The sequence below is a fragment of the Zea mays genome, chromosome 8, assembly GCF_902167145.1.
Source record: "Zea mays cultivar B73 chromosome 8, Zm-B73-REFERENCE-NAM-5.0, whole genome shotgun sequence".
NCBI lineage: Eukaryota > Viridiplantae > Streptophyta > Magnoliopsida > Poales > Poaceae > Zea > Zea mays.
The window spans coordinates 140,027,814-140,053,427 of NC_050103.1; the positions used below are offsets into that span (position 1 = coordinate 140,027,814).

Below are 25,614 nucleotides of genomic sequence, written 5' to 3' on the forward strand. Positions count from 1 at the left end.
CGGCGGATCGTAAAACTGTTTTGCATGATATATAGATAGGAAATGAGAGCAACTCCAAAAAAACTAGTTGAATATTTTTGTAAAGGTAAATTTAGTTATTATTATAAAAAAATGTCTACAACAGATTAAGATAAATAACTCTTCAAATTTAGTAGTCTTTATCTCTATACTTTAGCTCTCCATTTTTAGATAACCTGCTCCATATAAAATTATAAATTTAAATTTGTTGGATAAGTCAGCTGCATTTTTGTAAAATCTATTTTAGAGAGTATCTAAATTAGCAAATTTAGCAAATATTTTTTGTTAATCTCTTAAAGTTACTCTAAGACAGAGATAGCCTTTAATAGACTTTAAAATTATATCTCCTGAAATATAGAAATGAGGATCTCTTTATAAGTGTTAAATCCAATAAAAAGTTAATATTTCAACTGCTCCTAATATTTTCCCTAAAAACGATTAATGTGTGCCTATTATCGTGTTTCTTTTCCGTCGAACTCGTTGTCCTGAGCCGCTCGGTGCTACATCAACTCTCGGGCAGAAAAGAAATTGGAGTATACCTACGCGCATAGTACTAGAGGTTAGTAGAAATCACCGTTTCCACTAACTGTTATTTTGGAACTGCCAGTGTAAATGTTATTTTCATTTGACGCCAGTGGAAATAACACTTCCATTGACGGTTCTCTTAACCAACCGCAAGTGGAAATAGAATTCCACTGGCGGTTTGCTTAATAAAATCGTCAGTGGAAATTCACTGGTTTCTTTATTAGGCCACCAATGGCGGTTTTCCCGTCTTTTTTCAAATTTTCAAAAAAAATTAAATTTTACATATATTTATACACACAAACACGCGCGCGCATATATATATATATATATACAAATGAGCATAACTCATGCATAAATGGAATCTTTGCATGCCAGGAATCGCGCGCACGAATATCTGCATGTGCTAGACGTTTACGACTGCATAACGTTGTGATACATGATAGCGTAAACCATGCAAACGTTTATGACAGGATTTGGGATAAGGCAAGACGTGATTTTCGTGCGCGTAAATAAAGGCGCAGTTACGGCAGGAAACTAATACAACTTTACAGCCGCGTCCACGTTCGCTCGTCCATCTGAATTATTGGCGGCGGTTAGCGGCGGCGCAAGTGAGAGGTCCGGCCGGCGATGGGCGGCGAGAATATGTCCACCACCGGCGCTGGCGATGACATCCTGCCTGTAACATCTGTGCATAAGCCAGCAGGTACGTCTGTTTCAATGGACATGCATCCTGTTTTGTCTGCAATCGCCCCATACACAGAGGGTGTCTCTGTTACTCCTCCGGCAGCATTGAGGGCACCTGGACATATCGAAGAGCACACAAAAACAGCAGACGTGGTCGGCGCAGAGAAGCACATCCCCATGAGACATATTGGGCCACATGAACAGGACACACCTCATATTCTTCAAAGCCACGTAAGTTCTCCCATATTACGTTAAATTTAGTCGCTATTGAATCGTAAATGTTAAATTTCTGTGCGCAGCCGGACAATATTGATATAAGATTGATACCTAAAGTCGGTATGACATTTAGTAACGTGGACGAGGCGTATAATTTTTATAGTCAATATGCATACGAGGTAGGATTTCCGTTGAAGAAATATAGGGAGCGGAAGAATTGTAAATGGTTGAACTGTTCAATGGAAGGAAAGAATGCTGAAAGGGTAGCTGGAAATCCAAGGATACGTAACACATGTTCGAAACGAACACAGTGCAAGGCTGGGATGAAACTTAAAAAAATCTACGATGATGCTAAAGAGAAAGTTATTTCTGTTCGGATTGATCTGGTAAACTATGAGCATAATCATGAATTTTTGAAGAAAGATACAGAAAAAGGGCAATTGCAATGCAACAAAACACATGATCGTGAATATATGGAGTTCCTTAGTGCGATGCAAGAAAGCAGGATTCCACCACATTGCATTATGGATTTTGTTACAGAAATGCATGGTGGCCCAGAAAACGTTCCAATAACCGTGCAGGACATGAGTAACCTGTAAGTGTATTATGCATTGACAATAATTGTATTTTATATTACATAAACAATCGTAATGTGTTGAGTTAGATATAGTGCATAATCATTACATTTTTTGACAGGAAAAAAGCATGGCAAAGGGAGAGAAATGCAAATGATGTGTCAAAGTTGTTATCTTTTTTTTCATTATGCAAGAAAGATAATCCACAATTTTTTTCAGACTTTCAACTGGACAAAGAAGGAAAAATTTTAAGCATATTTTGGTCCCATGCTAGCCAGCAAGTCGAATACATTGATTTTGGTGATGCAGTTACATTTGATACTACACATAAGACTAATATGTATGATAAGCCATTAGGCATGTTTGTTGGCTCGAACCACCACCTACAATGCACAATATTTGGGTTTGCTTTACTAGGAGACGAGACAGTTGATACATTCGAGTGGGTCTTCAATACGTTCAAAACATGCATGGGATGTGACGGACCACGAGTGATGCTGACAGGTATGTTGTAATAAAATGGCTCGTAATTATTATGTCACGTACTATATGATATCATATTGTCTTGCATGATGTTATGTAAATTTATATATTTCAGATCAAGACCCTGCCATGCCAATTGCACTTGGCAGAGTATTCCCAAACACAATACATCGATTGTGTTTGTGGCATGTGCAAAACAGGTATATGCCCCACTTGAATGAATTATATGCAAGATTTGAGGACATGGATTTCAAAACAAGGTTCCAATCTATAATACATCATCCATTGAATGAAATGGAGTTCGAGGCTGCCTGGCAAATGATGCTTGATGATTTCCAACTACACGAGAACAACACCCTTGCCAGATTATATGAAATACGCAAAGATTGGGTACCTGCATTTTTCAAAGGAGATTATTGTGGTCTTATGGTCTCTACACAACGAAGCGAGAGCATGAACAAGTTGGTGAAGAGTGCCCACGTGGATGCAAACACACCGCTTCATGAATTTGCAAAGCAAATGATGAAGCTCCTACATAGTAGGAAGATGAAAGAGGCCAAAGAGGCACTAGGATGCATGGTAAGTGAAAAAAATTAATAAACATATGTTTTATGCTATTAAAAACAAAACAGTATTAATACTATATTGTGTAATTTGCAGGGTCAAAAGGATACAACTACATTGTATATGTTTGAAATAAGAGTTGCAAGGGCAGACACTAGAGCTGTGATGACAAGGTTTCAGGAGACAGTAAAATATGCAACTGCATACCGAATAGACCGTGATACAGAGGGTGAGGAACATGATTGGGTGGTGAAACATACTACAAGATCAAATAAAATTGTTTGGGGTCAACACCAATTCAAGATAAGGGCTGATGTGGATGCCGGAAAGTATTCATGTGAGTGCAAGCATTGGGAGCATACAGGTATGTTATACTAAACGATTTTATGCTATATAAAATTATAAATTATTACAAATACATAGCTGTTTACGATTAATATATGACATAATGTATGTTTAATCAATTATAGGTCTATTTTGTGTTCATCTTGTACGCGCTTTCATGCATCTACAAATTGAAAGGATCCCAAGTGAGTATATTTTGCAACGATACACATACTCCGCGCATCAAGATGTGGCTTTTTCAAGAGACGATAGGAATTTGAAAGGAAAAGATGGAGAAACTAGATCATATAGACAGAAGATGTTGCTTAAAAAAGCAATGAAAGTAGTACACCATGCGAGTCTGTCTAAAGCTGGGAATGATAAAGCCCTAGAGATGATGGACGAATTATTAGGGTTATTGATGCGTGTGGAGCCTGATATAGGTACTGGTGAGAGTTGTGGCACAAGTGTTTGCGATGACATCCAGGTACGCACCTCGTGATGTTATGAATTTTGCATAATTACTTGTCGATTATGATCCTTGATTGTAATGATGATATAGGTCGAAGCGTATGAAACAGAAGAAATGGCTATAGACAACTTACGCAAATTAGATGATGGGAACGAGGTATGGAACAAATCTTTATAATGTATTACATATACTGCTCTATAAGATTTGTGTCTTCACTGGACTTTGTTTTATTTCACAGGAAATTTTAATGGGCTCTAATACAAATGAATGCAATACTAAGGATGATCAATGTAATATGCAGATATTAACATTGGAACATAACACTGACATTCAGCTGGTTGAGAGTAGTTCTATGGATGTGGAAGCTAGAAAGGTGAAAACATTGCTACAATATATGATGACATACGAGAATGTAAAATCTGACTTGATATCTTTGTTTTGTAGAAACTGGAATTTCATATGGAAGGTGTAAACTTAACAAGATCAGATAAGGCCAAGCCTAAGGGAAGAACAATCAAAAGTAGTGAGCAACAAGTTTTAAAATTGGGTGCGAAAGGAGCTAAGAAGATGAGCAGGAAATGCCAGAAATGTGGCATAGCTGATGGTCACAACAGCCGTACGTGTTTAACTGTCGAGGATAATAGGGTTCGATTGGCTAACCTATCTGGACGTAAGCGAGGACGGCCTCCTGGTTCAAGGAACAAACTCATAGCTGTAGCCCTGCAATGGAATGAGACATCAACGTCGAAAAAACGAACGGTGGATGTCGGAGATGATGATTCATCTGGTAGAGAGTAGAAGACCATAAGATACAAATATTTCCTTGTGTAAATGTGATTCCTGTGTTCATTTGACAACTTCCAGAAAGTATCATAAATATACTTGCAAACTGGCATAAATGTCTGTGTAATTTGTCATAAGCTTTAACAGTTATGCAGCAAACTGACTGCACATATACTTAGCATACATGTATGTGAAAAACTGCATAACTCTGCGTTGTGTAATGCATAAGATGGTTAGCCTGTGAACCATGACTGTACAAAAAATGACCCTGTTTGCAGTATATAACTCTGATAATGTATATAATAATGTATTGGCATATATTGATGACTATTGTATCATAAGTGTATGGACAAACATGCATAAGACTGTCAATAATTATATCGTAAACTTCGGTCAAGAAACATGCATACTTCGAGGTTATTGACATAACAATATTGTACAGGAACCTGGCAGAATCAAATGCAAGAAACACACATTACTTTCAAACACAGTTTGGAACAACATTCCAGTTTAGAAAAAAGTTGATCCCAAAGTTGTCATTGACATAACTAAGAAACATCTACGGACTTTGCCCATAATATACACACATGACTGATCTGAAGTTTAGGGAACCATTGTATACAAAATATATTACATGACCAAACTAAACTACATCCTTTAGACCTTGAATCTTTGGATGTCTTGGAGCAGCGATAATGCTTTGTTCTTCGGGTGGAATGTGATGTAATGCAGCGCAAGAGAACGTATCTCACTGGTGTTGCCCTGCAATACAAAAACACTGAGTTAGTTATACCTCTGTTCCATATGTTGCCATGGGCCAACTATAGAATTAAATGGTAAATTTGTACGTACTGCTTCTATGTCTGACCGCAAAGATCCTTCGTCGCATTGATAAAATAGAATGTAACCCATGACATAAAACCCACAGTCATTTGATCCAGCTGCCATGTTAGGACAATTTGGGCACAAGTCAATTGTGAAGTTACCAAACTTGGGAAAGCATGTACTGGGCCGTACATGTTGTATTGCTTTGTTTAATCTGCTCATAATAACCTTAGCCCATGGTAACTTTCTGCCACCTGAGCCCAAATGTGCAAAATGATAGTCCTTCCATGTAGTTCCACCAAGTGTTGGTCCATATGGGTTGGAATCTAAAATATGAATGCACTTCTTGACCTTGTTGACAACATACAATGTCCAATGCCCCCTGCTTACCATGGGGACCATGATCTGACCGTGTAAAAAAAGCATAAAATTAACAGGGTGACTTACAAAAGCATAACAATGTGATATGTTCCATTTAAAAGGAATTATGTTTGGATTATGAAATACGATTGTTACCGCTTTGCATTGGTCCAATTCATCTGTCTCAGGCAATGAATTGTCTAGAAGTGTGTGGAGTACAGATTCATCAAAAGGTTGAGGGTTGCGACTGTGTCGTTCCTGTTCCTCAAAGTTGAGTATTGACTGCAATAAACGATATAAATGGAGTGAGTGTACTTGGGTTCATCTAATTTGTATATGAAAATGGTGTATGTAAGTTACAATAGTTTACCCCAACATTAACATCAAGAACCAAACTGTTCGAACTCATGGAAGTCTGCTGATTTTTTGCATCATCAATAACACATTGGATGAAACACTGCATGAATACATTGTCGAGACACTTCCCATCGGCAAAAGATTCATATATGTCAGAACATGTCGCTGAATATTCACCATAATCTATTATGGTCCTGGTGAATTTTTTATATCAATTAGAGAGGTCGCGTAAATCTACAAGCATATTGTCGGCGTTTCGAGACAGGGGGGTCCCTAAGCCGACGAGTGAGTGTGCTGCGTGCCCCAGCCCAGATGGGTCGAGCGCGTGGGCGAGCGCGAAGGGGGGAGAGGCGAGGTGGCCGGAGTCGAGCGTGAGAGAGGTGGAAGTCCCGCGGCCTTCGTGTTCGTCCCGCGCCCAGGTCGGGTGCGCTTGCAGTAGGGGGGTTACAAGCGTCCACGCGGGTGAGGGAAGCGAGCGGCCCCAAGAGAGCGCCTGTCCCGTCCTCGGTCCCGCGCGGCCAACCTTCTCTAAGAAGGCCCTGGTCCTCCCTTTTATAGTCGTAAGGAGAGGATCCAGGTGTACAATGGGGGTGTAGCAGAGTGCTACGTGTCTAGCGGAGAGAGAGCTAGCGCCCTAGGTACATGCCAATGTGGCAGCCGGAGAGGTCTTGGCACCTTGCTGGCGTGATGTCGTGGCTGTCGGAGGTGCGACGGAGCCTGGCGGAGGGACAGCTGTTGGAGCGGTCGAGTCCTTGCTGACGTCGCCCTGCTTCCGTAAGAGAGCTGGGGGCCGCCGTCGTCACAGAGCTCGTGGAGCGCCATCATTGCCCATCCGGCGGAGCTGGCCGGATGGGACGTCGGTCTTGTTCTCCGTGACCCAAGTCGATTCGGGGTAGAACGATGATGGCGCTTCCTGTTGACGTGGCGGGCCTGTGCCCTAGGCAGGGTGACGTGGGGGCTCCTCCGAAGCCGAGGTTGAGTCTGTCTTCTGTTGCCGAGGCCGAGTCCGAGCCATAGGGTCGGGCGAGGCGGAGGTCGTTCGGCCGAGGCCAGGGCGGAGTCCGAGCCCTGGGGTCGGGCGAGGCGTAGTTTCGTCGTCTTCCGGGTCTTAGCCCGAGTCCGAGCCCTGGGGTCGGGCGGAGCAGAGTTCGCCGTCTTCCGGGTCTTAGCCCGAGTCCGAGCCCTGGGTCGGGCGGAGCGGAGTTCGCCGTCTTCCGGGTCTTAGCCCGAGTCCGAGCCCTGGGGTCGGGCGGAGCGGAGTTCGCCGTCTTCCGGGTCTTAGCCCGAGTCCGAGCCCTGGGGTCGGGCGGAGCGGAGTTCGCCGTGGCGCCTTTGGTAAGGCCTGACTGCCTGTCAGACTCACTCTGTCGAGTGGCACCGCAGTCGGAGTGGCGCAGGCGGCGCTGTCCTTCTGTCAGACTGGTCAGTGGAGCGGTGGAGTGACGGCGGTCACTTCGGCTCTGCCGGGGGGGCGCGTGTCAGGATAAAGGTGTCAGGCCACCTTTGCGTTAAATGCTCCTGCAACTTGGTCAGTTGGTGTGGCGATTTAGTCAGGGTTGCTTCTGAGCGAAGCCAAGGCCTCGGGCGAGCCGGTGATGTGTCCGCCGTAAAAAGGGGGGCCTCGGGCGAGACGGAAGTCTCCCGAGGTCGGCTGCCCTTGGTCGAGGCTAGGCTCGGGTGAAGCGTGATCGAGTCACTCGTGTGGACTGATCCCTGACTTAATTGTACCCATTAGGCCTTTGCAGCTTTATGCTGATGGGGGTTACCAGCTGAGAATTAGGCGTCTTGAGGGTACCCCTAATTATGGTCCCCGACAGTAGCCCCCGAGCCTCGAAGGGAGTGTTAGCACTCGCTTGGAGGCTTTCGTCGCACTTTTTTGCAAGGGGACCAGCCTTTCTCGGTTGCATTTTGTTCCGGTGGGTGCGCGCGAGCGCACCCGCCGGGTGTAGCCCCCGAGGCCTCGGAGGAGTGGTTACACTCCTTCGAGGTCTTAATACCTTGCGTAATGCTTCGGCTGGTCTGGTCGTTCCCTCATGCGAACTGGCCGTAGCCCGGGTGCACGGTCGGGGCCCAAGCTCTCGGGCTGGTATGTTGACGCTGTCAACGGTTTGGCCGGAGCCGGTTTTTGCGAGAGCAGCCCCCGAGCCTCTGCACAGGGCGAGAGGGCGATCAGGGACATACTCGACTTTTTACATACGCCCCTACGTCGCCTTTCCGCAAGGAGGAGGGGGGGAGTGCGCCATGTTACCCTCGATGGGCACCGAACATGGTGTCTCCGGTGAGCTGCAAGCGGGTAATCCGAGTGGACGTCCGTGCCCCGTTCGTTGGGGGTCGGCTAGGGGCCCAGAGGCACGCCCAAAAGTACCTGCGGGTGATTTGCCGGACCCGGTCCCCTGGCGACGGGGTCCGAGGGCTCGATGCCTCCCTCCGATGGGATTCCGTTACAAGATCGTTCCCGCTGGTCTCGGAAATGTCCTAGGGTACCTCGGGAGCGCAGCCCGAGCCTCGGTTATGTATCGAACGTACCCCTGGTCATCCCTCGCTCGGTGTCTGAGGCGACTGTGAACCCTTCGGGGGCCAGCCTTCGAACCCCTGATCAGTAATGGGCGCGGAGCCCGAGTAGCCTGAGGCGGCCATGGAACCCTTCGGGGGGCTGGCCTTCGAACCCCTGACCAGTAGTGGGTGTCGGGCCCACGCGATCTGAGGCGACTGTTGAACCCCTCGGAGGGCCAGTCTTCGAACCCCTGATCATTAGGGGGGGCTCGGAGCCCGGTTCCTTCGCGGAGAAGGATCCTTTTCGGGGTATCCCCCTTTCCTGGTCCCTGTTGCAAGAGATAGAGAAAGAGGAAAAAGGATACGAAATCGAACGACGTGGCGTACCTTTTCTGACGCGGTTATTACGGCGAAGGTGAAGCGTTGCGCGCTCCTCCCGTCAGAGGCGCCGCCTGTCCCGCCGCGGAGTTAATGCGACGGGGCGAGTGGTTGGCGGGGCGGCTGTTGCGCGTGCGCGATCCGTTCGAGGAACGGGTCACGGTTGCGCCGTCTTCACACCGTGGGAGGAGGCTCTTCTTGCTGTCCCAGGATGAGACGTGAGCCTGGCTGACGACGTGACTGCTGCGCCCGCCCGCCTGCCACCGCCATTACTGCCGGCCCACTTTCGGTCGCTTTGACCAACGCGCCAGGCTGGCGCTGCTGGGTCGCCTCGAGTCGCGGCATAGGCTCCGCAACCGAAGAGGCGCGACGGTGGCACAAGTGGCGGTGCGGTTGCTTGCATGCAGCAACTGGCGCGCCGGTTGCTTGACGCGTGGGCCTGGGCTTCCAAGCTGGCGTGTCAGAAGTCGGAGAAGCGCGTCCACCTGGCGCGGTTGCATGCCGCCTGCATGGCTGCCCGCCCCTTCCACCCGTTGGTCTGGGCAAAAGTGGGGGGTCGCTTATAACCGCTGGACGGTCGTACGCACCACGCGCGGCGGTTTGGCTTCTTCTGCCCTGAGCTGGTTCGCATGACATGCGGGACCCAGCCCCCGAGTCGCAGGGGAGGGCCTTGGAGCGTGTTGGAGAAGACTCAGCCTGTGGCGTCTGGGGGCGCATGTAGGGAGAGTTGCCTTTAAAAGGAGGGAGACTCCTTTCAGAAGGCAACCGTGTCTTCTTCCTCCCTTATGTGTCGTGTCTTTCCATCTTCCAAGCCCCCGGATGGGGGGTATCCGCCGCCTTTCCGCCTCCTCGTTGGAGGAACGCAACTCCATGAGAGTTGGTACCTCTCAGTCATCGTTCGGCTTCAAGGATTTTCATCATGCAGCCCGGCTGCACCCCTCCACCGGTGGTCACCCAGGATGGCGACCTCCGGCTTGATGGTGGGGGAAAGCGAGTCGGGCTGCGGCCTCTGCCCCTCCCTCAGCCTCAAGGATTTTCATCACCAGGGCTGGGGAGGGGAGTGCGCCGAGTTGAGGCCGACCCCGCGTGGGCGGCGGCCCGCTCCTTCACTCAGTGATGGGGGGGGAGGAGCGGTTGTTGTCCGTGGCGCTGGCAGCTGCAGCGTGCCCGGTCTTCAGACGCGAGTGGCTTCGGAGCCGCTCGCGGCGCCGGCGTCCGCCACGGCAGCTGGAAGAGGTTCTTCCGCCGGCGCGATAGCCGGGGCCGGCCACGGACTGACCTCCAACTCTACGGCCTTCTGCCCGTCCTTGCCTCACGAGTTTTGTCGTGGGCGGGGGCCTCCTGGCAGCAGCATCCGCCCTGAGGTCAGTGCTGCCGCTGTTCGACCCCCCGGAGCAGAAGTCGTCGTCGTCGCCGCTGCTGGGGCAGGTGACGGCGCGCCATTCGTCGGCCTTCCGTTGCTCCGCAGGCCTTCCCCCTCGGAGTGGGGTTGTTCGTACCTGCGGAGGGGGAACCGGAGTTCCGTTTGTAATGGCATCTCGAATGCCGGTGTGTTTGTTCATTGTGGCTGTCGAGGCCTGAACATGTACGTAATTTCGGCACGGAGCCGTGTTTTTTCCTCATTTTCGAGCGCTAAGTCTCGCCTGTTGATTATCTGAACCGCTTTACCAAGCATGAGTCGCCCCGTGTCAAGGTGACGAGTGAGGTATCCGTATCCCGGAGGCATAGGAATCCCTCGGCCCGATCGGCCTTGTTGTCCGGGGCTCCTCTAGCTTAGTTAAAGAGACCCCTCGGCCGCCCTTCGATGAGCCGAGGCCAGGGGTAGCGATATCAGTATGAACAGAGGCGGAGTTGGCTCGAGAATGGGAACCTGGTTGGCCGGAGCCTAGCCGTGTTGTCCGTCAGCGGAGCCGACGCCAAAGTCGATCAGCCGAGGCCTCGGGTCGGGCTGGCGCCCTTGGAAGCCGGTTGGCCGAGTCCCCAGGGGTAACCGGCCGAGCCGCCTGCTCGGGCCGGATTCCCGGAGGAATCCCTGGACCGCGTCGCCGTCCGAGGCTGGGTCGGATTCTGCTGAAGACGTCGTCGATGCCGAGGGTGCTACGGCTCCCTTCAGCGTGAAGACCCGAGCCTGCAGGATCAGATCGTCTTGTAGCGTGTGCCTTCTGCGGTCGCCGAGGCCAGAAAACACACCCTCGCCGTGCTTGCGAAGCTGCGTCTTTTTTCCCCTTGTTTCGAGCATCTGGACTCTGTCGGTAACAGGGATGTTTGTGTGAGCGAGAGTTGCTTCTCGCGGAAGGGACGAGTGAGGTATCCGTATCCCAGAGGCGTGGGAATCCCTCGGCTCGGTCGGCCTTGCCGCTTACGCGTACTTCCGCCCATTCATGAGGCCCTGTCCCCGACTTAGTCGAGAAAGCTTGAAGGACTGCTTCGGCAGGAGAGCTTCCGAACGTGAAGACTTGTTCGGTCCACGGAGTCGCTTTATTCGAGCGCGAGTTACTTATCGCAGAAGGTGATGAGTGAGGTATCCGTATCCCGAAGGCGTAGGAGTCCCTCGGCTCGGTCAGCCTTGGCTGCTTACGTGTACTCCGTCGTTTCCAGGATCCGCTTTCCGAAGTAGTCAAGAAGCACGAAAGTAATCCTGCTAAAAAGAGATCCTTTTTCGAGGAAAAATTCGATGCAGAGGGGGTCTCCCCCCTTTTAGCCCCCGAGGGAGGGTCGGGCTTTGCCGAGGCTAGGCCGACCCTTCCTTGACGACTAAACTTTGTGTAGGTGCGAGGTATATGAACAACTTGGAAACATCTTAAGGGTAGAAGCGACGTAGCTGTTTGATGTTCCAAGCGTTGCCGTAGATCTCGCCTTGAATGTTGGCCAGCTTGTATGTTCCGGGCTTTAGAACTTTGGCGATGACGAATGGCCCTTCCCAGGGGGGCGTGAACTTGTGCCTCCCTCTGGCGTCTTGCCGCAGCCGAAGCACCAGATCGCCCACCTGGAGGTCTCGGGACCGGACCCCTCGGGCGTGGCAGCGTCGCAGGGACTGCTGGTACCGCGCCGAGTGTAGTAAGGCCCTGTCCCGAGCCTCCTCCAGCTGGTCCAGCGATTCTTCTCGGCTAGCTTGGTTGCTTTGATCGGTGTAGGCCCTCGTCCTCGGGGAGCCGTATTCCAGGTCAGTGGGCAAGATAGCTTCAGCACCGTAGACTAGGAAAAACGGCGTGAAACCCGTGGCACGACTCGGCGTCGTCCTTAGGCTCCAGACCACCGAGGGGAGTTCCTTCATCCACCGCTTGCCGAACTTGTTGAGGTCGTTGTAGATCCGAGGCTTGAGCCCTTGTAGAATCATGCCGTTGGCACGCTCTACTTGCCCATTCGACATGAGATGAGCCACGGCGGCCCAGTCCACCCGGATATGGTGATCCTCGCAAAAATCCAAGAATTTTTTGCCGGTGAACTGAGTGCCGTTGTCGGTGATGATGGAGTTCGGGACCCCGAAGCGATGGATGATGTTGGTGAAGAACGCCACCGCCTGCTCGGACCTGATGCTGTTCAGAGGTCGGACCTCGATCCACTTGGAGAATTTGTCGATGGCGACCAGCAGGTGCGTGTAGCCCCCGGGCGCCTTCTGCAAGGGACCGACGAGGTCCAGACCCCATACAGCGAAGGGCCAGGTGATGGGTATTGTCTGCAGAGCCTGAGCGGGCATGTGGGTCTGCTTTTGCATAGAATTGGCACCCTTCGCAGGTGCGGACAATTCTAGTGGCGTCGTCCACCGCCGTTGGCCAGTAGAAGCCTTGCCGGAAAGCATTCCCGACAAGGGCTCGGGGCGCTGCGTGGTGGCCACAAGCCCCCGAGTGTATTTCTTGCAGCAGTTCCCGACCTTCGGCGATGGAGATGCATCGCTGGAGGATGCCCGAGGGGCTGTGATGGTAGAGCTCCTCTTCATCGCCCAGCAAGACGAATGACTTGGCGCGTCGCGCTACCCGCCGAGCCTCGACTTGGTCGGGGGGTAGCTCTCCTCGACGGAGATATTGCAGGTACGGGGCCTGCCAATCCCGATCTGGCGTGGCCCCGCTCTGCTCTTCCTCGACGTCCAGTGCCTCGCCCTCGGGGGCCGAGGGTACCTCGGGCTGTGCCGAGGGTGCCTCGGGCTGAGCCGAGGGTACCTCGGGCTCGGGCGCGTCGTCGATCTTGACAGAGGGTTGATGCAGATCCCGGGAGAAAACGTCCGGGGGGACCGTCGTTCGCCCCGAGGCTATTTTAGCCAGCTCGTCTGCGGTTTCGTTGTAGCGCCGAGCGATGTGGTTGAGCTCGAGCCCGAAGAACTTGTCTTCCAGGCGCCGAACCTCGTCGCAGTAGGCCTCCATCTTCGGGTCGCGGCAGTGGGAGTTCTTCATGACTTGGTCGATGACGAGCTGCGAATCACCGCGGGCGTCGAGGCGTCTGACCCCTAGCTCGATGGCGATCCGCAACCCGTTGACCAGAGCTTCGTACTCGGCCACATTGTTGGACGCCGGGAAATGGAGGCGCAGCACGTAGCGCAGGTGCTTTCCAAGGGGCGAGATGAAGAGCAGGCCCGCGCCGGCTCCTGTCTTCATCAGCGACCCGTCGAAAAACATGGTCCAGAGCTCCGGTTGGATCGGAGCCGTCGGCAACTGGGTGTCGACCCATTCGGCCACGAAGTCCGCCAACACCTGAGACTTGATAACCTTTCGAGGGGCGAACGAGATCGTTTCGCCCATGATTTCCACGCCCACTTTGCGATCCTGCCCGAGGCCTCTCGGCACTGGATGATCTCCCCCAGGGGGAAGGATGACACCACAGTTACCGGATGAGACTCGAAGTAGTGTCGTAACTTCCGCCTTGTCAGGATCACAGCATACAACAGCTTTTGAACTTGTGGGTAGCGGATCTTGGTCTCGGACAGTACTTCGCTGACGAAGTAGACCGGCCTCTGAACGGGCAATGCATGCCCTTCCTCTTGCCTCTCGACCACAATCGCGGCGCTAACCACCTGAGTGGTCGCGGCGACGTAGACCAAGAGGGCTTCTCCATCTGCCGGGGGCACCAAGACAGGCGCCTTTGTAAGGAGCGCCTTCAGGTTCCCGAGGGCTTCCTCGGCCTCAGGGGTCCAAGCGAAACACTCGGCCTTCCTTAAGAGGCGGTACAGAGGCAGACCTCTTTCGCCGAGGCGTGAGATGAAGCGGCTCAGGGCCGCGAGGCATCCCATGACCCTCTATACACCTTTTAAGTCCTTGATGGGTCCCATGCTGGTGATGGCCGCGATCTTCTCCGGGTTGGCTTCAATGCCTCGCTCGGAGACGATGAACCCTAGGAGCATGCCTCGGGGCACCCCGAAGACACACTTCTCAGGATTGAGCTTGACTCCCTTCGCCTTGAGACATCGGAATGTCACTTCAAGGTCGGAGAGGAGGTCGGAAACCTTCCTTGTCTTGACTACGATGTCATCGACGTAGGCCTCGACCGTGCGACCGATGTGTTCGCCGAACACATGGTTCATGCACCGCTGGTACGTCGCGCCTGCATTCCTCAAACCGAACGACATGGTGACATAGCAGTACATGCCGAACGGCGTGATGAAAGAAGTCGCGAGCTGGTCGGACTCTTTCATCCGGATCTGGTGATACCCTGAGTAGGCATCGAGGAAGGACAGGGTTTCGCACCCAACGGTGGAATCCACGATTTGATCGATGCGAGGCAGAGGGTAGGGAACCTTCGGACATGCTTTGTTGAGACCAGTGTAGTCTACACACATCCGCCATTTCCCCCCTTTCTTCCTCACAAGCACAGGGTTGGCAAGCCATTCGGGATGGAATACCTCTTTGATGAACCCTGCTGCCATTAGCTTGTGGATCTCTTCGCCAATCACTCTGCGCTTCTCCTCGTCGAATCGGCGCAGAGGCTGCCTGATGGGTCGGGCTCCGGCCCGAATATCCAGCGAGTGCTCGGCGACATCCCTCGGTATGCCGGGCATGTCCGAGGGACTCCACGCAAAGACGTCGGCGTTTGCGCGGAGAAAGTCGACGAGCACTGCTTCCTATTTGGGGTCGAGCCCGGAACCGATCCGGATCTGCTTGGTGGTGTCGCCACTGGGGTCAAGAGGGACGGCCTTAACCGTCTCCGCTGGCTCGAAGTTGCCGGCATGGCGCTTCACGTCTGGCACCTCCTTGGAGAGGTTCTCCAGGTCGGCGATGAGGGCCTCGGACTCGGCGAGGGCCTCGGCGTACTCCACGCACTCCACGTCGCATTCGAACGCGTGTTTGTACGTGGTGCCGACGGTGATGACCCCGTTGGGGCCCGGCATCTTGAGCTTCAGGTAGGTGTAGTTGGGGACGACCATGAACTTCGCGTAGCATGGCCTCCCTAGTACGGCGTGGTAGGTTCCTCGGAACCCGACCACCTCGAACGTCAGGGTCTCCCTTCGGAAGTTGGAGGGCGTCCCGAAGCAGACGGGGAGGTCGAGTCGCCCGAGGGGCTGGACGCGCTTCCCAGGGATGATCCCGTGGAAGGGCGCAGCGCCTGCTCGGACGGAGGACAGATCGATGCGCAGGAGCTTGAGGGTCTCGGCGTAGATGATGTTGAGGCAGCTGCCCCCATCCATCAGGACTTTGCTGAGCCTGACATTGCCGACAACGGGGTCGACGACGAGCGGGTATTTCCCTGGGCTCGGCACATGGTCGGGGTGGTCGGCCTGGTCGAAGGTGATGGGCTTGTCGGACCAGTCTAGGTAGACTGGCGCCGCCACCTTCACCGAGCAGACCTCCCGGCGCTCTTGCTTGCGATGCCGAGCCGAGGCATTCACCGCATGCCCTCCATAGATCATGAAGCAGTCGCGGACCTCGGGGAACTCTCCTGCTTGGTGATCTTCGTTCTTGTCGTCGTCGCGGGCCCTGCCACCCTCGGCGGGTGGCCCGGCCCTGTGGAAGTGACGCCGAAGCATAACGCACTCCTCGAGGGTGTGCTTGACGGACCCCTGATGGTAGGGGCACGGCTCCTTGAGCATCTTGTTGAAAAGGTTTGCACCTCCGGGGGGCTTCCGAGGGTTCTTGTACTCGGCGGCAGCGACAAGGTCCGCGTCAGCGGTGTCGCGTTTCGATTGCGACTTCTTCTTGCCTTTCTTCTTGGCGCCGCGCAGAGCAGACGCCTCGGGAGCCTCTTCCGATGGGCGGCCCTGGGGCTGCCTGTCCTTTCGGAAGATAGCCTCGACCGCCTCCTGGCCAGAGGCGAACTTGGTGGCGATGTCCATCAGCTCGCTCGCCCTGGTGGGGGTCTTGCGACCCAGCTTGCTCACCAGGTCGCGGCAAGTGGTGCCGGCGAGGAACGCGCCGATGACATCCGAGTCGGTGATGTTGGGCAGCTCGGTGCGCTGCTTCGAGAATCGCCGGATGTAGTCCCGGAGAGACTCTCCCGGCTGTTGTCGGCAGCTTCGAAGGTCCCAGGAATTCCCGGGGCACACATATGTGCCCTGGAAATTGCCAGCGAAGGCTTGGACCAAGTCGTCCCAGTTGGAGATCTGCCCCGGAGGCAGGTGCTCCAACCAGGCGCGAGCAGTGTCGGAGAGGAACAGGGGGAGGTTACGGATGATGAGGTTGTCGTCGTCCGTCCCACCCAGTTGGCAGGCGAGGCGGTAGTCCGCGAGCCACAGTTCCGGTCTCGTTTCCCCCGAGTACTTCGTGATAGTAGTCGGGGGTCGGAACCGGGTCGGGAATGGCGCCCGTCGGATGGCCCGACTGAAGGCCTGCAGACCGGGTGGTTCGGGCGAGGGACTCTGATCCTCCCCGCTGTCGTAGCGCCCCCCACGCCTGGGGTGGTAGCCTCGGCGCACCCTTTCGTCGAGGTGAGCCCGACGGTCGCGTCGATGGTGCTCGTTGCCGAGGTGGCCCGGGGCCGCAGGCGCGGTGTTGCGCGTGCGCCCGGTGTAGACCGAGGCTTCCCGCATGAATCGGGAAGTCGCGGCATGAGGTTCCGAGGGATATCCCTGCCTTCGGGAGGCAGTGCTCTCGGCCCGTCGGGCCGCAGCGCCTTCCAGGAGATTCTTGAGCTCTCCCTGGATTCGCCGACCCTCGGTGGTTGATGGCTCCGGCATCGCGCGGAGGAGCATCGCTGCGGCTGCCAGGTTCTGACCAACCCCGCTGGATGCGGGCGGCGGCCTGACCCTGACATCGTTGGCGACGCGGTGCTGGAGACCTTGGGGCAGGTGACGTATTTCTCCGGCCAGGGGTTGGCCCGCCCATACCTGCCCGACGTCCTGACGGATCGGCTCAAGCGCTCCTGTTCCCTCGTTGAGCCTGGCCTGCGCCTCGCGGACTTGCTCGAGTTGTGGGTCGTAACCCCCCGCCGGAGCGGGGACCATAGCTAGCTCCCGTGGGATGTCAGCGCGAGGCACCGGCCTAGGAAGATCACCGTCCTCCGGCATGCCGAGATGGTTGCCTTCGGAGGGATCCCCTAGCTCGATGTGGAAACATTCGCAGCTTGGGCCGCAGCTCTCGTCGCCAAGGCTGCGGCTTCCGTCGGAACAGTCGGAGAGGCAGTAGTCACATGCGGTCATGAAGTCCCGCACGGCACTAGGGTTGCCAAGTCCGGAGAAATCCCAACAGATGCTGGGATCATCATCTTCCTCGGACCCAGAGGGCCCGTAGGTCGAGACGTCCGTCAGCCGGTCCCAAGGCGACCGCATACGAAACCCCAGTGGGGTTGCACTCGCCTCAATGAGAGCGCCCGCCAAAGCGAGGTCGTTTGGCGGGTTGAGGCCGAGTCGAAATGACGCAAGATGGGAGTTAGTCGGTACCTTTTGATCGACGAGGAGCGACGTAGTCACATCGGGGACTGGTTGCACCGTCATCTCAGGTACGAGGGCGACGTCCTGCAGGCTTTCCGCGAGCGCGCCGGCGTCGTCTTCTTGCTCGGGGTCAGCGTGTCGCGGGGGGACGGCGCTTGCCTTCGTCTTGAACGCGAGGTCGACGTCCGGCGTACCTTCCGTCGGGGCGTCGGGGGCGTCGATTCGCTCGACGGCCAACGAAGCGCGGCCTCCCCGCTTGGCCTTGATGGCCCCGCCTCCTCCTCCGTTGGCGGGGGAGAGAACGGAGCGAGCTCGAATGTTGCTCTTCCACCTCGCGGGGAAGATGTTGTCGATTCCGCCGCCGGCGGGCGGGTTGTCGGCCGCCATTGTCGTTGTCGCGCGGCGGTGGAAGAAGTATCATGTCGTAGCTGCCGTCGAAGGACATGAACTCAAGAGTCCCGAAACGAAGCACCGCCCCGGGCCGGAGAGGTTGCTGGAGACTGCCCATCTGGAGCTTGACGGGGAGCTGTTCGTCAGCACGCAGCGTGCCCCTACCTGGCGCGCCAACTGTCGGCGTTTCGAGACAGGGGGGTCCCTAAGCCGACGAGTGAGTGTGCTGCGTGCCCCAGCCCAGATGGGTCGAGCGCGTGGGCGAGCGCGAAGGGGGGAGAGGCGAGGTGGCCGGAGTCGAGCGTGAGAGAGGTGGAAGTCCCGCGGCCTTCGTGTTCGTCCCGCGCCCAGGTCGGGTGCGCTTGCAGTAGGGGGGTTACAAGCGTCCACGCGGGTGAGGGAAGCGAGCGACCCTAAGAGAGCGCCTGTCCCGTCCTCGGTCCCGCGCGGCCAACCTTCTCTAAGAAGGCCCTGGTCCTCCCTTTTATAGTCGTAAGGAGAGGATCCAGGTGTACAATGGGGGGTGTAGCAGAGTGCTACGTGTCTAGCGGAGAGAGAGCTAGCGCCCTAGGTACATGCCAATGTGGCAGCCGGAGAGGTCTTGGCACCTTGCTGGCGTGATGTCGTGGCTGTCGGAGGTGCGACGGAGCCTGGCGGAGGGACAGCTGTTGGAGCGGTCGAGTCCTTGCTGACGTCGCCCTGCTTCCGTAAGAGAGCTAGGGGCCGCCGTCGTCACAGAGCTCGTGGAGCGCCATCATTGCCCATCCGGCGGAGCTGGCCGGATGGGACGCCGGTCTTGTTCTCCGTGACCCGAGTCGATTCGGGGTAGAACGATGATGGCGCTTCCTGTTGACGTGGCGGGCCTGTGCCCTAGGCAGGGTGACGTGGGGGCTCCTCCGAAGCCGAGGTTGAGTCTATCTTCTGTTGTCGAGGCCGAGTCCGAGCCATAGGGTCGGGCGAGGCGGAGGTCGTTCGGCCGAGGCCAGGGCGGAGTCCGAGCCCTGGGGTCGGGCGAGGCGGAGTTTCGTCGTCTTCCGGGTCTTAGCCCGAGTCCGAGCCCTGGGGTCGGGCGGAGCGGAGTTCGCCGTCTTCCGGGTCTTAGCCCGAGTCCGAGCCCTGGGTCGGGCGGAGCGGAGTTCGCCGTCTTCCGGGTCTTAGCCCGAGTCCGAGCCCTGGGGTCGGGCGGAGCGGAGTTCGCCGTCTTCCGGGTCTTAGCCCGAGTCCGAGCCCTGGGGTCGGGCGGAGCGGAGTTCGCCGTCTTCCGGGTCTTAGCCCGAGTCCGAGCCCTGGGGTCGGGCGGAGCGGAGTTCGCCGTCTTCCGGGTCTTAGCCCGAGTCCGAGCCCTGGGGTCGGGCGGAGCGGAGTTCGCCGTGGTGCCTTTGGCAAGGCCTGACTGCCTGTCAGACTCACTCTGTCGAGTGGCACCGCAGTCGGAGTGGCGCAGGCGGCGCTGTCCTTCTGTCAGACTGGTCAGTGGAGCGGTGGAGTGACGACGGTCACTTCGGCTCTGCCGGGGGGGCGCGTGTCAGGATAAAGGTGTCAGGCCACCTTTGCGTTAAATGCTCCTGCAACTTGGTCAGTTGGTGTGGCGATTTAGTCAGGGTTGCTTCTGAGCGAAGCCAAGGCCTCGGGCGAGCCGGTGATGTGTCCGCCGTAAAAAGGGGGGCCTCGGGCGAGACGGAAGTCTCTCGAGGTCGGCTGCCCTTGGCCGAGGCTAGGCTCGGGTGAAGCGTGATCGAGTCACTCGTGTGGACTAATCCCTGACTTAATCGTACCCATCAGGCCTTTGCAGCTTTATGCTGATGGGGGTTACCAGCTGAGAATTAGGCGTCTTGAGGGTACCCCTAATTATGGTCCCCGACACATATAAACAGATTTAGATTTAGTATGAACTTTGTACCTGCCGGTGTCAGATTGCAGACCACACAAATATTCGCGTAGAGCTAACACAGTTTGCATCTCCGAATCAAGAGAAGCCTGGCCAACCTGTGGAGTGTTTGTAGCTGGATCGGTTTCAACATAAACCTAAAAATATATATGAAAATATACATAAAACTCTGTGAACAATTTTGACAACTATAAAGAAAATGAAAATTACTGAGTTGACATAAAGTGGAATATACGTATGTGGAATGAAGTGTCATAAACTGGCATAAAATTAATGAGCTGACATTACTGATACAGATCAAGAGAAAGAAATATTCTTGCAAACTGCATAAATGTATGTGTAATTTATCATAGGCAGCTAACAGTTATGTAAAAACTGCATGCACATCTACTTAGCATATATGTATGTGTAAATGGGCATAACACTGATTTGTAAGATGCATAACCTATTTAGACTGTGAAGCATGGCTGTACAAAATCTGTGAACAGTTGAACACTACAAAGAAAATGTAAATTACTGAGCTGACATGTTCAGATGGAGTCTGATCAAAGCATGGACCACTGTCAGGCAAGTCTGTTTCTGCCACTTGTTGTACGCCGCCAGTAGACTAACAATGATGGTATAAATGGATTACAAATTTAGTAAACTGCTAATGAGAATATAGAAAAACCACGAGGGGGTTTAGACATACCTTGATTTGCGGAGTCGCATCAAATATCGGCGCGTCAGGATCCATGTGTGGTGTTGCTTTAGGAGTGACGTTTGTATTGGTCGGCATGTTCTTGCCACCGTCACCATGTTTACCCTGAAAGAATTGTAATGGTTATATGCTATTTACATAAAACGATTAATACAAGCCTAGAATGAAAAAATACAATTAATAATAAAAACATTACCACTGAGGTTGTAGGTGTTTTGTTTTGTTTCGTTATATTTGTATGAACCAGTGGATCAATATCAGCTTCATCGGGGCAACTTTCTAATAGTACACGAATATGTTGTTGCCTTAACAGTAATTCATGTACCTGTGTGTCTGTAAACTGCGTATCCAGCTGAGAAACTGGAGTAGACATATCGGGTACAGTTGGGGGGGCCGGACACGTACATCCTTCTGTACATGTCATGTAAACAAAGAAAACATTGTTTAAAATAATGGCATCAAAACGATATCGATAAATGATTGCATAACTTTTTTATATTGACGTAAATACATTAAACTGACTAACCAGCTGTCTGGGGAAGAATATCATCTGATTTTGATGTGGTTTTCTGCACATCATAAGCATCTTCGTTGTCACCTGCCTCGGCATGGAGGACCTCATCAATTAACTCGCCAAAAACATCAGATAGATTGAATTGTTTCTCAACAATCTGCTGAAGAGTCTGTTTAATAACTGAACACGCCTTACCAACCTCCGCATCAAAATGTGACAGCTTCTCTATGAAACCCATGCGGTGGCGGGATGGAAGCTGATTCAGCTTGCTTGATATCAAATCCCTAATGAGCGGGAGTTCGATGTGAATTGAGTGCTGTCCAGATGGGTCAGGACGAGGAACATCAAAAGTGTTGGTCCTGGTCTTATGCTGTTGTAAATTGAAAATTATTAAGTAAATATATAGCATATCACTGAATATTATGTTGAAATTCTATGACAAACAAATATATAAATAGAATCATGCCTTGAATTGTGCATGAACGGGTGGTACAGCTGTGTAGCAGGTCTCTGAGGAGCTTCGGAACTAAAAAAAGGCGTGAAAGATGGAGTAAAACTTATACAAACATATTAAATTGATAAATGAGATTCATATGTTTAATGTAAAATGCAAAACAACATCACAAATATGCTTACAAACGGGCATAAAGGTATGTGAACGTTATCATATGCATGTAAATAAATGATTGACACATAAAAAAAATACCGAGCAATGTCCAAATGCTTCTTCTCCTTTGCGTATCTTGCCCTTGTCAGCTCTTGTCAGGGCTTGAATAATATTCCTATCAAAGTATTTGATTCGTGGTGTTCCACGTTTGTTCTGGGGTGCCGCTGAGTCATGCAAATGATCCAAATAATACAGCTGCAAAAGGCATAACATGAGTCATTATAAGACATAACAAAAGCATAAACTACGTGTATATGGATTTTGCATACAAGATTATGGGTACATGTAACAGACAAAAAAAAGGATATGCTTACAAGAATAACAATGGAACATCCATAGATGGTTGTAGAAACGTTCGTAACGCTCCTATTATGCCACTTCTTGGCAGCTTGGCATAAATCATTGAAAATAAGCTGGCACCAGTCCATCTGGTGGAAACGATCCATCTCCTCGGTTAAAAGAACCTCATGGTTTGTTATTCCCCAGCTGGCAGTAGGGAACAACAACCTATTGAACAATATCAAGAAAAAGCATCTGATGCTTAAATCATCGTCAGAACCTTTCCTCAAACGATCTTGAAGAGCTGTAACCCCAAAATCTTCTTTCGATAGACCAAGTTCAGCTCTTAAATTGTTGGCAGCAACAGCTTCATCGATGCCCAATGCAGTTCCTCCCCAGCATTCGGTAAACCCAAAATTAGTGCACCGTATCCTTTGTAATTTTTAGCTCCTTTCCAGGGCCAGCTCGAATTGTCATGTCATTGTGGTCGAGCTTTTCCATCAGCCAAGCTAAGTGTGATCTGCTGCCGAGTGCGTCCAGTCTCATGTCAAGAATACTAGAAAATCCCCTACGTGCAATTGCTTGTTGTTGTCTGTCATTTAATATCTGTATGCTTACTAACACATCTTGGGGGTTGCATCTGACGTTCAGCCTCTGCTGGAAAAAATATATAAAATGAATATTGTAAACATTTACATCTGCATAATCGCAACACAATGTTTAACTCAGACATCAAGACAACATGATTTCACGCATAAAATGATATATTGCCATAGACATAAATATCTAACCTGTCGGGGGGGGGGCACTGCTTTCCTCCGCTTAGTGACTACCTTCTTCAAAACTTTCCCAGGGCTGTCGTCCAAGTTACGCTTCTTGGATAATGGCATAAAGACATCATCCTCATCAGCAGCATGCCTTGTTTCGGGTCTAACAGTCCCCGCCGGAGCACGGGGTATGTCAACGCTGAAGCACTCCTGAGTAGACTGGATTATGATCCGTTTTGGATTGGAAGGTGGTCGGTCTACGTTCTTCATCACTGATGTTCCTGCCAAATGAAACAACACATATACATAAAATACGTAAAGGATCAAAAAAAAGATAAGCGCAAGTCAATTCAGTTCAGTTCATGACCATACATTGCATAATTGTATCAACAAAGCAGCATAACACAATATTGTAAATTGCATAAACTTGTGAGACTAACTTGATCAAAAAAAATCTGCTCATATGCGACATCCAATTAATGTATAACCTGGTTATTTCGTGTGAGCTGGCCCAATTTGAACAGCAATAGGTTTTATGGCATAATGTATTGATGTATGGATCATACTTCTGTCAACAAATCAGCATAAACAAAGTATTGTAACTGCATAAAGGTGTGATAGATTGCATAGTATACATTTGTGTCTCCATTTAACTATAAATTTATAATGAATTGGTATTTGATAAATCAAGCAATTGGCAAAATAATAATGTGAACTCTATCTACGATTCAGATTGTAAGAGTTAAAGGTTGATGGCTTATCGGAATGTGGATTGGCCTGGAGGGCGGCTGAATTCGAGACACCTCTGCAGGGGACAACCCAATGCGACGCGGGGCTGTGTCAAATGCGTTGGGGACGGACCTCGCGACGGGGTAGGGGACTCGGCGTTCGGCCGCCGCGGTGGAGAAGATCGAGGTCTCGGTCTCTGACGAGTAGGAGAACGCAGGGGCGGCACAACCGCCTCCTCGATTCCGGGTCCCTTGCCGGAGACGAAGAACAAGGCCACGGCGTGTGTGCGGCGGAGAAGGCGATGGCGGGTCTCTGCGGTGGTGAAGGAGAATGCGACGGCGGGGGAACTGCGGGGGAGAATCTTAATGTTAACGGCGGCGATTAGTCTAGGGTTCGCCGGGCGCGGAGGAGAAGCAGCATACGGCGGCGGATTTGGCTAGGGTTCGGCGGGAGCGATAGTTACAGGAGAGATGAGCTGAGAAAATGGAAGCTCGGTTCCTTGATTCGTGGGCCCGGTATACGTAAACTGCCCAGATTGCGGGAACACGATCTTTTCGTGGGCCCATATGCCGCGAGACGTGCGCACACCAAAAGAGTGTAAACGGTAACAAAAAAGGAGCATAACTCGTATTTATAATTGACGTAACAATGTATTACAGTCAACCAGTAAAGCGTGCGCGCCGGTCAGAGCACCTGGTCGGTTTCTGGTCGGGGCTTCCTGTAGTTAGAGAGAGCCCAGGGCTCTAAATACTATATCTATATATATATATTGATATTCATATTGAAAGCAACATGTAATTAAATTCTATGATACATTTATATACATCAAAGTCTTGTGTTTAATTACAACCATCACACATTCTATACATCAAAGTTTTCACCTAAGCTCTAATAACTATCTCGACTAAGAGATAGTCTACTGATTTCTGTGAGTACTCTAAACTCTGGCCTAGCTAATGTATCGTCAGCATCATGATATTTTTCTTCAACGAGAATGACCTCTTTCATTATGAATGTGCATAGATCCTCAATTATGCTATACAATGCACCTTCGGTCAAGTTCTCCGGCTTTTCTCGTTGAAATTTCTGTAAAGGAAGATTATAAACATCATCTATTTACACTCGATAACACATTTGTATCTTTAATGACATAAATACATACATGACTATTATTAATAATACCTGGCCAGGGTCCGTGATGTATCGTTCGTTGTTGTTGGTCACTTATTTTCAAATGCTATAAGTTAAGAACAAGGCAACACAATTGTTAATGGTCAAAGACCTTCGTCCTTTGAAGCATTATTTCCTCTCAGATATGATGATCTTCGGATGAAGGTCATCAAGGACATACCTCCATCATTTCAGCATATAAACATAAATATAAATAAGAATGCAGAAGAACATTAAAGAATGTAAATAATGATTAAATCCTCGTAATTTATTTATATTTTATATTCATATATAAGAATTAACATTGATGACATTTACAATACAATGGTAGCTTTGGTTTGCCAGAAGGTGAGAATACAAAGCTGACGCAAGAGAGATTACAATCCAGCGTGAACTGTACGGTGTTACTGTTCATCTATTTATAGGCACGGGACGCGGTCCGGATAAGATTACATTCATGCCCCTAGTATTTACTCTTAATCATAACGCAAGTTTTCAAGGATTAAATAGTCTTTTCCCCTTAGGTCGGTTTCGTCCTTCATCTTTGCCATCATACCAAACCGAAGCTCCTTTAGCCATAGCTTCGGCGTTCATCCATGTCACCTTCGGGTTGTATCTTCATATTACACATGCCTTTACCATGAGAAAACCTTCATCCCAAA

The 25,614-nt window shown here is 51.6% G+C and overlaps 3 protein-coding genes across 3 annotated transcripts; 2 read left to right on the forward strand and 1 right to left on the reverse strand.

Moving 5' to 3' along the window:
• Positions 1-1,170: 1,170 nt before the first annotated feature.
• Positions 1,171-2,165, forward strand: LOC118473217 (uncharacterized). The gene is made up of 2 exons (XM_035961986.1): positions 1,171-1,458; positions 1,527-2,165. The coding sequence occupies exons 1-2, from the start codon at positions 1,171-1,173 to the stop codon at positions 2,040-2,042; spliced, it is 804 nt and encodes a 267-aa protein (XP_035817879.1). The 3' UTR covers positions 2,043-2,165.
• Positions 2,166-2,954: 789 nt separating this feature from the next.
• On the forward strand, positions 2,955-4,659 carry LOC109941889 (protein FAR1-RELATED SEQUENCE 2-like). The gene is made up of 6 exons (XM_020543140.1): positions 2,955-3,080; positions 3,162-3,429; positions 3,536-3,876; positions 3,952-4,017; positions 4,100-4,234; positions 4,306-4,659. The coding sequence occupies exons 1-6, from the start codon at positions 2,955-2,957 to the stop codon at positions 4,657-4,659; spliced, it is 1,290 nt and encodes a 429-aa protein (XP_020398729.1).
• A 642-nt stretch (positions 4,660-5,301) lies between these two features.
• On the reverse strand, positions 5,302-21,578 carry LOC103635992 (uncharacterized). Its single transcript, XM_035961987.1, has 9 exons — positions 21,353-21,578; positions 21,152-21,237; positions 20,818-20,931; positions 20,653-20,733; positions 20,139-20,263; positions 6,200-6,380; positions 5,986-6,111; positions 5,497-5,874; positions 5,302-5,406 (listed from the first exon to the last, which is right to left on the reverse strand). Exons 1-9 carry the CDS (start codon positions 21,576-21,578, stop codon positions 5,302-5,304), a joined length of 1,422 nt encoding a protein of 473 aa, XP_035817880.1.
• Positions 21,579-25,614: the final 4,036 nt, after the last annotated feature.

Bases quoted from the DNA above. Each gene is read 5' to 3' on its own strand.
- LOC109941889 (XM_020543140.1), top strand. From the start codon at position 2,955: ATGAACAAGTTGGTGAAGAGTGCCCACGTGGATGCAAACACACCGCTT. The intron at 3,081-3,161 runs GTAAGTGAAAAA...TGTAATTTGCAG, and splicing joins AAGAGGCACTAGGATGCATG to GGTCAAAAGGATACAACTAC. The intron at 3,877-3,951 runs GTACGCACCTCG...ATGATGATATAG, and splicing joins GTGTTTGCGATGACATCCAG to GTCGAAGCGTATGAAACAGA.
- LOC103635992 (XM_035961987.1), bottom strand. From the start codon at position 21,578: ATGGGTTTCATAGAGAAGCTGTCACATTTTGATGCGGAGGTTGGTAAG. The intron at 6,381-20,138 runs GTACAAAGTTCA...AAAATTCACCAG, and splicing joins CTGCAATCTGACACCGGCAG to GACCATAATAGATTATGGTG. The intron at 6,112-6,199 runs GTAAACTATTGT...CGTTTATTGCAG, and splicing joins TTCTTGATGTTAATGTTGGG to TCAATACTCAACTTTGAGGA.
- LOC118473217 (XM_035961986.1), top strand. From the start codon at position 1,171: ATGGGCGGCGAGAATATGTCCACCACCGGCGCTGGCGATGACATCCTG. The intron at 1,459-1,526 runs GTAAGTTCTCCC...TTCTGTGCGCAG, and splicing joins CTCATATTCTTCAAAGCCAC to CCGGACAATATTGATATAAG.